The sequence below is a fragment of the Neopelma chrysocephalum genome, unplaced genomic scaffold (genome assembly GCF_003984885.1).
Source record: "Neopelma chrysocephalum unplaced genomic scaffold, ASM398488v2 Primary Assembly neopelma1_303, whole genome shotgun sequence".
Classification (NCBI taxonomy): Eukaryota; Metazoa; Chordata; class Aves; order Passeriformes; family Pipridae; genus Neopelma; species Neopelma chrysocephalum.
Genome location: NW_020897965.1, coordinates 444,419 through 458,643, shown reverse-complemented (window position 1 = coordinate 458,643; position 14,225 = coordinate 444,419). Strand labels below are relative to the sequence as shown.

At 44.4% G+C, this 14,225-nt stretch overlaps 1 protein-coding gene across 15 annotated transcripts in view; it reads right to left on the bottom strand.

The window, feature by feature from the left end:
* Positions 1-9,661: 9,661 nt before the first annotated feature.
* The window catches only part of KCNIP1 (potassium voltage-gated channel interacting protein 1), a 443,767-nt gene continuing 439,203 nt past the window's right edge, over positions 9,662-14,225 (bottom strand). For all 15 annotated transcript variants that reach the window (XM_027705014.1, XM_027705015.1, XM_027705026.1 and 12 more), the window contains one exon: positions 9,662-14,185. In XM_027705014.1, the coding sequence (XP_027560815.1) occupies positions 14,138-14,185 (48 nt within the window). In that variant the 3' untranslated portion in view covers positions 9,662-14,137. The remainder of the gene's footprint in view (positions 14,186-14,225) is intronic.

The window sequence follows — 14,225 nt, the reverse complement described above, 5'->3', positions numbered from 1 at the left end:
GTGCCCAGCTCCTCCCCACATCATCTCTGCTGTTTTCTCCTGCACTCAAAAAGGGACTTTGATGCAGCAGGTACCACCCACACCTTCAAAGCCAGAGCTATGAGAGACACCATTAGTGGGGTTCTATTTTTTCCTATTATTTATATGGTAGAGCCAACAGAGCAATTTTTTCTCCCCATAATTTACAGTGTATTTTATTTCTTAACTGGAAACCAAGCACACACAGAGCCCTGTTGTCCCTGTGCCTCAAATGCCATCCTCACTGTCCATGGGAGGGCAGGAGCACAGCTGTCTGCCTGGAGCTGCCCAGGGCACAGAGGAGCTGGGCTGTGGGTCTGCTCAGCTGCTGTGTCTGCAGGAGCAGCCGAGCACACCCGGGCAGCCCTGGGCAGCCCTCAGAGCAGCCGGGTGCAGCACCTCACCCAGCACTGCCCATTACTCATGGCCAGGCAGCTCTTGCTGTGAAAAACCCTGCAGGTTCCAGCTGCTCTTTGAGAAACAAGCCAAGCTCACAGCAAAGGATCTGTCACCAAAACTGCCAGGGCTGATGTGCCAGTGCTGCTGATATCAGAACCCAAACAACATTTCAAGCAAGAGCAAAAGTTCTGAACTAGTACCAGTCATGCTTTTTTCCAATCTGAAACCTCACCTAATTATTTCCATTATGACATTTCCTATTACAAGCTGAAAACGTTATCTGTGTGCACATCATCACCCAGTGTTCATGCCTAGGCTCTTGTACAGCTTTTTAACTTCATTTTAAAGATAAAGAATACACTTTGAATGTAAAAAAAAGTTGGTTTAACTGCTCCTCTTGTCAGATATAGGAATGAATTTGGGAACACACAATTAATTGGATGCTCAGTTTTCAGTAGACAATGTTTTTGTTATTATCTCAGATTAATGCACAAATGTGGTTTAATCTTTGGCCAGAGCTCTTACCTGATATGATGTCATTCCTTTTTGCTTCCTAACTTCTTAAATAAATATTTCATCCATACAAGTGCCTTCAGCTGTCAAAAGCTGGGCAGATATTTTAACTGCAGTAGATTAGGATCTATTGGAAATAATTGCATATTTTTATGTTAATAAGATGAAATATACTCCAAGACAGCAGATCAGATCCAGATGTACTCATTCGATGACCTGCAGTCAGAACTAGTTTCTAGTTTGTGTGTTCAAGAGATAGAAAGTTATCTCTATTGGTAGTGCCTGGTTTTTTGAACTGTTCTGAACACCATAAGCAAAAAAGACCTTTTTTTTATTTTCCTTTCTCCCCAAGGGATCTAGGCCTATGTTGTTTTATTGTTCTGTTGGGGTGGGGGGTGGGGATATTTTAAGGAAAAAAAAAGCCAAAACACTTGGGTGAACACTTTAAATTACTACCTGAGTGTTTTGTGCTCCTCTGCAAGTGAGATGGCACTGACCATGGGATCCACCCCCCTGTGGCACAGCAGTGTCTCCACTGGAGCAGCCACAGTGCCTCGGAAGGGAAGGATGCAGTAGGGACCTCCACACCTCTCTGCATCTCATCAAGCACTGCAGCAATATACCCAATCCCAAATCTTTTGGGTTGTCATTTTGTCCTGAACAGTCACAGAATGCTGACAGGGACACATCCCAACATTTGGCTGCTGAGGTGGCCAGATGTCGGTCATAAGACAACACTTTCTATTGTTATTTTCACTATTTAAGAACAGTGATTCTTGCTGAGGAGTTCTGGCTTGTGGAAGACCTTATCTTCATGTTATTCCCATGGGGTATGTGCTCTACCAGCAGATGAGTAAAAGGGAGCAGATAAATGCCTTACCTGAAGATCCTGCCCCTGTTACAGGTGAACCCCAGTCCCACAGCTGCTCAGCTGAGGAGCTCCAGCACAGCAGACTTGGGAGATGCTCTCTGGAGAAAGGTACAGGTACAGGCTTGTCAGCTGCATCGAGCCCAGGTGTGTGTGTGAGAGCTCCACTGGAAAGGACCTTTCTGAAAAGCTTACTTACAGAGCACTTCAGGAATTTCCAACATTAATGTCCAAGGAGTAAGCATTTCCTGCTTTTGGGTGAAACAAAAGCAGGTGGAAAACTCACCCTGAGGTTTCCATGGGCTTAGCTTTCTATGTAACTTATAAAACAGTGGTGGTAGGTTTGCCAGCTCTTGTTACCTAGCATGGGTTAAGGCTTAGTAGCCTTTAAAATGCCTCAGCAATAGGCAATGCAGTAAAGAAACATATTTTGTGTTTAAAAATAGTCTCGACTGTTGTTAAAAGGGATTAAGCAATGTTTTTTTCCTGTATCAGCACAACAGAGCAGTGCAGACAAAGGAAAAGGGTAACTGCTGCTACTCTGGGAATGAGGAAATACTCTTTTATCTAATTTACTGCGGTCTAAGGTGAAACATTAACTCAGCTGTGAGCTCTGATGGGATGTAAATAACCTGAACGAAAACACTGCTGCACTTTCTTTTGAGGGCATTAACAGAGAAGTCTTCAAAAATAAGTTTGAATGGTATCACAACACACACCTTTCATTTTACTGAAGCATTCACTGAAATGTTTCCCTTTGGAGTAGATTGTTTTGAGCACTGTGGAAATAAGGAGAAGGAAAGACATTTTATATGACTGAGGTTTCCCAAAAGACTGTGAAAATATTTTAAAGGGATATAAAGAAATTGCAGACTTACCCTCAGTTTTGCATTTCAAAGGATAGAAAAGGTCTTAACAGCATATCCACAGTTCAGTAGGTGCTTCCTGCACAGATCCCTGCCCTCTGTGTGTGGGAGAGCTGGCACTGGCCTCCTGGAGGCTCTGGGCTGGGCCCAGATTGATGCCATCTGGGATAGAGCAGGTTTCAAGCCACTCCTCCTCAGCTCATCCTTCATCTTGATCTTGATTTGTGTCAGGGTCATAAACCTGTCTGCCAGGGAAGGCACACATGAAACTAAAAGGGAATTCATAAAAAAGGAGGAAGAAATCTGACATTTTCACTCATGATTATTTAGTTCATGTTTGTTACAGTATAAAGCACCTTCAGCACTGGCACAAGTAAAATGACCAAAAATCATTTAAATACTTGTGAGCTGATGGAGAACATGCCCTTGGGTACAAGACTGATAACTATCTGACAGAGACAAAACGTTTGGTGTCCTTAAAGGCCCTATAGCCTATTTATTGCTACATCTACAGTCACATCAGATCATCACACGCCTCTGAAGAAGTTATATGGCATCTGGAAAAGTACTGACTAGTAAGTCCCCATGGTACCCAGATGCCCTGGCAGAACCCCAATGAAATTATCACAGGGAATTTGCACGTGTCAGGGTCATATCTCTGCCTGCCAGTGAACGTGTGCACTGTACCAGGAAGGAGATCCCCAAGGGAAGGAATAGCTCATGTGGTTATTTACAGTTTGCTTCTGTGCTGCATCCAAGTAGTCACCATTCATATAACAATAGCTAATGGCAGAAGTTCCACCCCACCCCCCCAAACATGCTCTGCAGGTTTGGTTTCAGCCTGGCAACCCTGGTGAACTGTACTCACCATTCAGACCTGCCGGGTGGCATCACATGGTGAGAATGACAAGTGACAGCAGCGTCCCCAGCAGCATCCCCAGGCACTCCCAGGGGTGGCTCAGGTGCCACCTTGGCTGGGGCCAACTGGATCTCTGCAGGGTGTGTGCTAAACGTGCTTTGGGGAAACTGATGGCTCCCTTGGGAACACTGCACTCATCCTCGTGATATCCCACAAAACACACTCCAGAGACAGAAATCTGGTGCCAGGTCACATTTGCAATGGAAAATGTAAGTCTAACAAAGATTAGGGGGACTTACTACCACATTTTTTCTAGTTGAATTTCATTGACATTTTGAGCAGTGCTGAGCAAACCCCATGGCTTTTTGTTTTCTGTTTGCCAGGGCACAGCCAGCCCCTGTCCTACAACAGCAAACCATTTTCACTGGAGACTCCTTTCCTGGTACTCCAGACTCTTTGATCTCCAAATGTCCTGTAGCAGCCTGTATAGCCTGTGACTACAGAATTTGTTACATCATTCTTATGTTCCTTACATCCATATACTTCGGTATGTTAGACACATAATGACAATACTGGCTATTTTTCCCAGCTCCATGCAGGAAGTGAGGAGCACTTGGAAGTGTCTGGAGCCATGGGACAGGTACAGCCTATTTGCCATGGAAGTCTCAGACCTTTGCTTCTTCCTGTGCCAGTACCCCAAAATCTGAACGGCAGTTTTCCTCTGGGTTAATTCACAACTCTGCATGTGCAGTGGGTGGAAGCTGAGGGTTTGAGAGCTGCAGTGCTGCCTCTCCTTGAGAACATCGAAGAAACCTTCACAGCCAGGGCCCAGGTACCCACAGAGCAGGGTGCTAAAAATACCTCAAGAGTGCAACCATAGACCAGCCAAACACTGCTATCACCCCCTCTTTGTCAAATGCTAAAAACCCCCAAAAATGCCAGCACAGGGAACAGGTTTGACCAGCTTTGTCACATTTTTGTGTTTTCTCTGCTCTCCAACAACAGATCCAGGCAGGGTTTTGTCTGTCCCTTCCAGACTGTGTCAGTGCCATGAGGCACCTCTGACTCTCTCCCCAGGTGAGCTCTAGCACACTGCTGTTAACTTTCTCCAAACCCCCACAACAGGGCATCTTCTTACTCCAGGGACTTGCCCTTGTAGGAGAGGAATAGCTGATGCACAGGGACTCATGTAGTATGTGAAAGACTATCTTAGTTACCAGCTCTGTCAGAATTCCCTCCACAGCCATATGGCTCTACTCAGCTCCACCAGGAAGGTGGGCACGAGGCAGCTCCTCCAGGCCTCGCTGGGGGCTCTGGAGTCACACACAGGAGCTGGCCAGGTGCTCACGGAGTGTCAGCACAGAGCTCCCACTGGAACAGTAAATCCATACCCAACCCAGAGTGCTCTTTGGGCATGACTTTTACTGCATCTAAATTTACCTGCAGGTCTCTGCAATGTCACATCCATTTCTGCACTGAGCTCTTTGGGCCCTGCTGAGTGGGGCTGCTTGAGCCCTGGAATATCCTCTTCACAAGCTGGAATGAGATTTCTGTTCCAAATGGGGATTGAAAGTGCTCTCAGAAAAGGGAATTTTCAAGTTCTGAAATTCTGCTTTTGGACTTTGAAGCTGCCAAAATCTACACCACATATTCCCATATTTTATTTATGACATACACTAAATATTCACTGCTAGACATAAATTAAAAGCTTAAACATTAGGTTAATTTTATTTTATTGGTGAAATCACTACAAGGTATTGCTGGGATAGAAATCTCTTACCCTCCTTGCATTTCAAAACATCTCTTGTTTGCTTGTGCCCTGCTCCCTCATTTGAATACCAAAAGAACTGAAAGGAGTTCAAAAACTTGTTTGTAGCAGATGTCCTTAAAGATTTAGCATTAAGACATCGCAGCTTAGTGCAAAATAAAACAAATATCAGGCAAAAAACATGAGATAAATTTTAAAAAGTCTGAAACAAAAATTAAGAAAAATTAAGAAGTATTTTTGCAACTCAGTTTGTCATACACACGTGGGCTTTTCCAGAGAGTTTTACATGTTATCAGTTACAGCACAGACAGGTCTTGTCTCCACCAGTGCAATGCTCACCCGCTATAATGAGTATATTTTTTCTTACTTACAGCTGTTGGTAACATGTGTTTTTCCATAACAGCTCATGCTGTGAGAAGGAAACATAAGGCTCTGGTACTTCTTCATATTCTGAGTTCTCTAAAATTTAGAATATCTGTTCAGACAGAAAACATTTTGCAGACATTTATCTTCTTGTATATTTATACTGTTGTATATTTTCAATTTATATTGATTTATAAGTAATAAGATAATTAGAACACAAAGGTTGGATAAGTTTCAGTGAAGATGTCAACAAAGTCAATTTAACCCTGGGATTCTAAAATCAATCTTTGATTTTTTTTTTTAAATCAACTCTTTCCAATAACTCACTACCCTTTAGAAAGGTCTGGATCAGCACTAGCTTTCCACAGACATTTTAACAAAGGATATGACTGTACATTACTAGCAGTGGTCCTTTCACCTCCATCCTTCCCAACATCAGTGTACGTGCTCCTTGGCTCTCTCTGCAAATATAAAGAGCAAATGCAGACTCTAAAACACTGGGGCAGTGGCAATGGGGCTTTATCACTTGTGTGCCCCTTCAATCACAGGCAGAAGTGTCTGAGCTGGGGCCTGAGTTTGGAGACAGTGGGAACACAGTCCTGAGAAAACCTGTGGTGCCTGGAAGGAAGGTCACAGGGTCTGTGAGTGCTCAAGCTCATTCTCACATCTGGGTGAGAGCAGTAACCATCCAGGCCCATCTTCTGCAGCCAGACTTGAGCCCAGAGCTGATTCCTGTGAGTGAAACACGGCAGCGTTCCTGTTCCTGCAGCCCTGGTCCTGTTCTCCATTTCATGGCCACTGGATGTGGGTGCAAATCCCAACAAGTAAGTTTTGAAGTGTCCCAGGTTTCTAAAGGAAACATCCCCATTTCCCCACTGTGCACTGCTCCCCTCTTGCAGGAGCCCCTGTCCTGAAGGAGGAGTGCAGATCACCCTGTACCCCCTTGGCCCTGGCTGTGTGTGCTGGCCCGAAGCAGCCCCAGGGACGGGACAGCAGGTGAATCCCCAGGGGAATGTCACAGTCAATATGACAACTTGTGCTGCCAGGAGGCACCTTCCTGCCATGTGGGCTTCCAGCCAGAGCCCCCCAGTGATTCCCAGTCCCTACAAGAACAGAGGGAGAGAGTCACGCTTCTCTTTTGCAAGACAAAAAGGGAAGTTCAAAAAAACCAGGCTGGAAATAACCACATCCATTGAGGCTCTTGAGATCTTCAGTTCATTTCCCACCTCCTGGAGGGTGAGGGAGTCAGGTGTCCTGTTTGCAGAGAGCCAGCCTCTCCTGGCCAAGCAGCAGGGCAGGTCCATCGCCAGCTCTCCTATCTCTGCTCTGCTCATGCAGCTCCCATTCCTGATCCCACACAGTGCAGACCTGATGTGATGAAAAGACACAAAATTTTGCTTCAGTTCTCTGTCTGTGAATTAGAAATAATTGATTTTCTTTAGATTTTGTTCTTCAAATTTCACCTTCCCTACTCTTAGATACATTTTTAGGCACATTTTTAATGACTATTTTTATAAAAGTATTACATGGACATGATTTTTTCAACTAGTTCTCAAAGCCAACTGTAAAGGTGTTCAAGTGTGACAGTGGTTAAGGTAGCACTGTGTGATACCTGCTATCTGCCCCACAGACAACAAAAAGTTACCAGGCTGGGCTCTGTCTGCCCCGTTGTCCAGTCCTGCTGTGCGAGGAGGGATCTTGTTGACATCCAGTGTTCCCCCCAAGCCCATCAAGAAGCACACACCTTTGTCCATGCAACTCCCCCAGACCTTGTCTCCTGAAATCCAGGCAGCTATTTATCAGCTGCCTAAACAAGTCAGTTAAGCAGGTGCTGTAAGTTATGATGAGGGTAATGGACTTTTCCAGAAACAAACCTGTTCTGTTCTCCTGGCTGAATGTCAGTGCATGAGCTAAGTGCCACTTACATGGCACCCACCATGTTCTGAGAGGAGTAAGAATCATTTCTGGGACAGGTCCTGTTAGTTAACCTGACACCAGAGTCTATGCTATGACAATATACAAGCAGTATTAAAAATTATTATGGTGATATTGAAAAAAACCCCAGTGTCATTTAGAGCAAACAAGAGGCTGCTCAGTTCTATTTGATTCTTCTTTTTTTCCAAATCAGTGTAGTACACATATACACAGATATGATACACCCGGGTTTGTTAAAGGTGAATGCAGGTGAAGGATCCAGATCTAATGTAGAAACTTATTTACCTTAATCTTTTTTTTAAAAAATATTTGAGAGCCATCCCCCAGCTGATTTATTTCAGCAGCTGAAAATGTGGCTGACAGTTTAGAGAGCAATTGGTGTATCAGAACAGGACAGTGCCATGGGGAGGTGACAGTGCCTGATCCCCTCCATCTAAATCACCCCAACTCTAACTCCTGACCTGCAAAATGCACATCTTTGGGACAGAATTCAAAGAGAGAAACTACCACTGGAAACCTGTGTTTACCTGTGCTGGGCAGGCTGGGGTGACCATCACCTGAACACAGAAGTCTGCATCACCTCAGCTGGAGACAAGCAAATAGGGGGTTCAGCTGACACCTGATTTCAGTGTGCTTCTCACCTGGGTAGCTTATAAAGGGATGTCTATCCTTGACTGGCTTGTTGAGGTTGACAAACTCACATGGCAGTTTGATTATTGAATTAAATAGAGAATTTAGTATTGCTATTACAGATACCTTGTGCATTTGTTTTTACTTTAACTGCATTTTGATTATGCTTTCTTTAACCTTTGATTAGTGTCACACAGGCAATTGGCAGTAGTGTCTTCAAATCTGAATGAACATTTCTGTTTATTTTTCATAACAATTATATATGAAAACTTCCTTATGTATTCCTGTCATAGCTACAAGTCACCTCACACCATGGCCTCGTTCCTGACCTCTGTACTAGTCTGCTGCCACTCTATTGCCTGTCACCAGTGTGCTGTACAAAGACAAAGAAGTTTAAACAGCCCTGAGCACTGAATTGAGGGGCACATGCTGTGGTTTCAGGTGGGCTGCAGCTGAGGGGGTAACGTAGGAGGGAAGAAAGAAAGTTAGCAAGCTGCTCTTCTCTCAGCAGGAATGATCAGCTCCCCTTGGGCTTGGATCTCTCAGAATTGACCCCAGATATTTGGCCTTGGAGATGATAACAATTCATCAAATTAAACCTAAGTTGCAGACCAGTGCTTCCAGTCACATCCTCCTCTATCAGGATACAAGGCTCACTTTCCCCAGCATGCTGCATGGTTTCTCCATGTTTCTCCATCTCAGACACAAGTCTGGCCCCAAATGCAAGAGAACAGGGTAGTTGGTAACTTCTGCTTGAGCAAAGAAGTAGGACTTCATGCTGACAGCGTGTCCAGGCCTTCTCCCTTTCCAGCTTTGCTGGACCTGCATGGATAAGCAGCGGTTATAGAATTAATCTCTCAGTAAGAGAAAGCTAGTTTTGAATTCAAAAGTAACCTTTTAATTTGCTGAGTTGTTTGCCTCAGTTTCCCCCTCTGCACTCTGGAGTCCCCCAGGGAGTGGGGAACAGCCCTCCTGGCCAGTGCAGATCTGCTCCCTCCCCACTGCCCTTCAGTCCATCAGGTGCAATGCTCTGCAATGCTCAAGCAGCAGGATGAGATGCTCAGTCTGCAATAGTGATGGACTCAGAAGAAAACCAGAGGTGACCAGTATCTCACAGCAGTGACGAAGGCTTTGACAGCCACTTGAGCAAACCTGCAGCTGAAAAGTGAACCAAAAGCCTCTGCATGTGCTTGAAGTCTGACCCTGCTCTGCCTGGCAACAGCCGGGGGCACATCCCATGGAGAGAGGGGTGTTGAACAGAGTGCCCACACCTTCTCCTTGCAGGGGCACTGAGAAGCCGGGGGTGGCATTCTGCAGGGGCCCTGCTGTGCCTTGGTGGCAGTGGTGCCATCCCTGGGTGCCTCCCAGGGCTCTGCGTGGCCAAGGGCTGGCTGGGCAATGCCCCTGTGCAGGCACTGCACTGAGACCAATACACGTTTCACACAGACACCTTTATTTTCACATTTCTGCATGTATGAATGTTCTTTTTCCTGGGATGTACTGGCAGACAGATTATACCCTGCAGAACGGAGTTTATCAAACTTTATATGTATGTATGTACACACATATATATAGTCTCGCAAAATCACTCCTGCATTTGTCCACGTGTCAGAATGGATGTTTACAACAAACTAGAGCTAAAGGGACACTGCTAGGTTTTGGGTTATTTTTCTTATCTCTAACATAAAAGTGTTTGCATTTTTTTTCAACTCAATTGCCTATTTTCCTGCTTATACTTAAGCAAAACTGCTGAAGAGAAAAGACATGCCTGTAAGCTTTCCATTTATACTACTCCAAAATACTATCAGTGATGCAGGTGGAAGAACATTTCTGAATTCTTATTTACACAAGGGCCAGACTATCAGTTTGGTGTATGTTGCCATACCAAATATAAGAGCACCCCTGAATCAATGATGCAGATAAATCATTGGCATGTAAGTGCTGCACTCACAGCACAGTTCAGATTCAGTGCCCCTATGCACACAGATATGTGTTTGAGTCCTACTTTTAAAAGTTTCTTTGCAAATTTTTAACCTGACAGTGTCCCTTAAGGAAAAATACATATTGAGCTTAAGAAAGGACACCCTCCTAGAGATATTTTCTTTTTATTATTAAAACCAACATTTTTTAAACCATTAAACAAAATTTAATACAAATTACCATCGGAGAATAGCATTTGTAAGAGTGAAGCTTTACATGGCTGCTCCATTAACATGGCTTTAGTTATCAAAATTTACATTATTTGCACATTTCCTTAGGTCTTTCATGGCACTTCCATGAATAAGAAGAAAAGGTTGATACACTGCTGCTATCATCTCACCAGAGGTCACCAATGGACACGTGGGTGTTTGTTCTCAACACATGTTGCAGTCAGACAATGCCAAAGTCCTGCCCATGGTGCCCTAACCTCAGGGTATCTGTGCCTCAGGCTTACAGCTTGGCTCATGGTTACTTACAATATTGCAATGCATTCAGAAGAACAGGAAAACAAACAGCCAAACAGCCACAGAACAGGTACGGTACATTTTTTTTCTTTTTTTTTTTTTCATTATCATTAATCACATTCCTATTTTTCAATATGTTGCATAAAATGCATGTTAGAAAGGCTTTCTTTAAAAAAATGCCGGCATGAAGATGCAGACTAATGTTTGTAACTAATGACACAGTCAGAGTCCTGATTTAGACGTTATTTAAACATTCACCACTTGGAGGAAATGAGCACAGTTGATAGCACTGACAGTCTGACTGTAGCTGAGAAGCAGCACAGGAACTGCCTTCCATGTACTGGCAGGAGGATTGATGAGGGTAGGGATTGGAATAGCATACTGTGTTTTATTTAGAAAGCTGTAGTCGTATTTGTCATAAATATTACAAGCCCCATTTCTGAGCAAGGGGAGGCTTGGCAAGTTTACAGAGTAACATTCATGAGAAAACATAAAAACCAAACCAAAGCCATTTCCATGCAGAGCACGACTCTCTCACAGTCACTGGATCTCTGTCACCTGTTGGCTGGAGCACATCTGCACACTGGTGCATCCCAGCCTCTGGCTGTAGCAGTGGGATCAGGGACAAACATAGGGCAATAATTGGTTTTGCAGCGGCAAGAACTCTGCCCCAGACAGAATCTGCAATCTGAGCTACAGGAAAATACAACTGTGGGTGCCACTTTGCAAATCCTCCTGTCTCAGCTACCATAGGGCTTCAGGTGGAACAAAGAGCTCAACCCAGGGCTGAACATCAGGGGTGCCTGGGAGGCGTCTGGCTCCTGTGAGACCCAAACTGAAGCTCTTAATGCCCAAGGGCAGACTCAGCGTGGCTGTCAGCATCTCCCTGATGCACCCCCATCATTCCTGGGAGTGGAAAGCTGGCACAGCAGCGAAGGAGACGCCAGAACTGCAGGGTCAGTACTGGTACCCAGCAATGCACTTCAGCAGGTACTGTCAGGGACCCCAGCTGTGGGGAGCGTGGTGTGGAATTGGGGCCCCACTCGACACGGGGTGACAGCACAGGCAGGCCCTGCACAGCACTACTGCCAGCGGGGACAGGAACCAGCTGAGGCCAAATTCATCACAGTAACTCCAGAAATTAATTTAGCTTCAGGGGCTATGGCATCATGCAACTAATAACATTTTCTTTTGAAAAGGGCACATCCCAAACGTTTCTGTCTGTATGTGCCATCTCATTAGCCCATTGGGAGCAAGACTGTTAGAGGAGAAAGGCACTGTGCTAGCCCGATGCAAATTTGTCTTTTCCATTGTCCTGACCACTTCTCCCTCCTTTGCAGTTAACTGCTTAGGCTGATAACAGACAGATGTTGTTTTGGTGGGAGGGAAAACCAGATAATTAATTATATTTAATTCTGTCATTTGCTAAAGCAATTGCAAGAAGAATCAAGAAATAACACTGTAAGCTGTGTATTGTTTCAGCTACAACTGATGACTTTATCAAGTGTCTGTTACATAAAACCTAAATGGACAGTACCCAACAACTGGGGGACAAGCTACTCTCACAGCATGACATCCCTCCTGCAAATACAGTCCCTCATGGGAGCTGCTGTGCTCTGGATCACTGCTGGGAAGGAATTAATGGTGCTTGTATGAAAGGCAATAAACAAGACAGACTAGGGTGTCATTCCTGCAGACATGCAACTTCACTCAAGTATCACTTTTTATGACCAGGGGACAGCTTAGAGAAATAAAATTAAGACTACACTGAAGTGTATGGAGGAGCACAGTAAAAGGTGAAAATGCCCCATCTTGGGGAATCAGCATATCATTACACTAGGACTGATCAGACCTACTTCTATAATCAGGAATGCTTCAATAGATGAAATTTTTATAAAATTAGGGCTACAGAACTGAGGCATTCTATATATTCTGTATTATAAAAAGCTTACACTTACATAATTTTTAAAATATATCTTCACTGCTAACAGTTTATTTGTAATATAGTATCTGATACAATAAAAATATATGCTTACTGAATGGGAGCAACGCAGCACTATGGCAGGGACCATCCTGTCTATGTGGTTTGAGCAGCTGGAAAAGTTGGCTGTTCCCTCCTTCCCTTGGTTTCTCAGCCATTACCTACCTGGAGATGGCAATGGCACTATAGTGTGTCAGCTTTCCCAAGAGGCTTCTGCAGAGAAGGCTCTGACACGTTCCCCAGCTGACAAATCATCTACTGGGCAAAATCCAACCTTGGTGTAAATTCATTACTATTTTCTGTTTTAGTAATCAAAAAACCAACTCCCCAAACCAATACTCTACTTGGCATTAGCAAGGAAATGGGGCTTGTACAAGGTATGCTACTGCCTTGTAGGACAAAAATACAGGCTTGGCATGTGATTGTGAGGCTAACAACAACTCAGTAGCTCCCAATCAAATGTACAGGGCAATTTGTGGGTGCCAAGGTCCGTATGTGGAAACACAGCTGCATCTTCTGGGCCCTGTTCTTCACTAAGTAAATAAGTCCATAAAGGGGGCAAGAACTCACTGTCATGTCCAATGGAAAAATATAAACATTCAAATGATGAACTTAGAAAGTGTGTGCCAAACTATAGCAAAAGGACCACAGCACATGCCCACAGTGCTTCTGAGATGCACAGTGGGGAATCACCTGGTGTCCCATCACACACTGCAACTGCAGCAGGTGGCTGGGACCAGAGCAGGTAATCATCTTTCTGTACCAGCCCTTATAAACCTGCCTGGTCTTTCAGGAACTTACCATCATTGAACAGGATTTGTTCTGTAGTTTGTTTTTTATATGTGCAACACGTTTTGCTCCTTTCTGGCTCACCCTGGCATGAAGATCCCCTGGTTCATGTGTTCAGGAAAAACTCCACCAAACTCAGCATGGTGGCACCAGTGCATGTGAGAAGTGGGATCTCTGCAGAAATGGGGATACTGGTTACATAGCCTGTCTGCTCAATGTCCCAGGTACATTGACTGTTCATTTTTCACAGACTGCCCTGGTAGATGTGACTTTTGTCAAAGCAGATAAACGGCAAGGCATTCATCAAATATTGTGCCATATGGTAGCATAGACTGAGCTGTCACTGGCAATAGATGGCTGAATAGTTATTGACATGTGCTATCATAGGTAATTAAGCTTGCTAGATTAAAAGCAGGACTTGTGCCTAGCAAACAATGCTCTATATTACTCATTGAACTTCGAGCAGCAGTTCTCTCTTGTCAGGGTTTATTAAAATATTCACATGCTTCCAAAATGAAACAAAGGGCCACCAGTGTCTCCTGGGGAGAAGAGGTGGGATCGGTTGCATTCAGTTGCCATTTGGTTGGAGATGTCATACAAAATCCTCACGCACTGGACATGGCTCAGTTGTAAAAAGCTTTCACCCAGAAAGGAGATCTTTGTTACACAGGAAGTCTCGGATTCCTCCATCGCTGGTTACGTGGTTACATGACATTCTCAAAGAGCTGTAACGATCGCATGATATTGTCGTCCTGAAAGCAAGGAAAAGATACTTCCATGAAACCAGCAGGG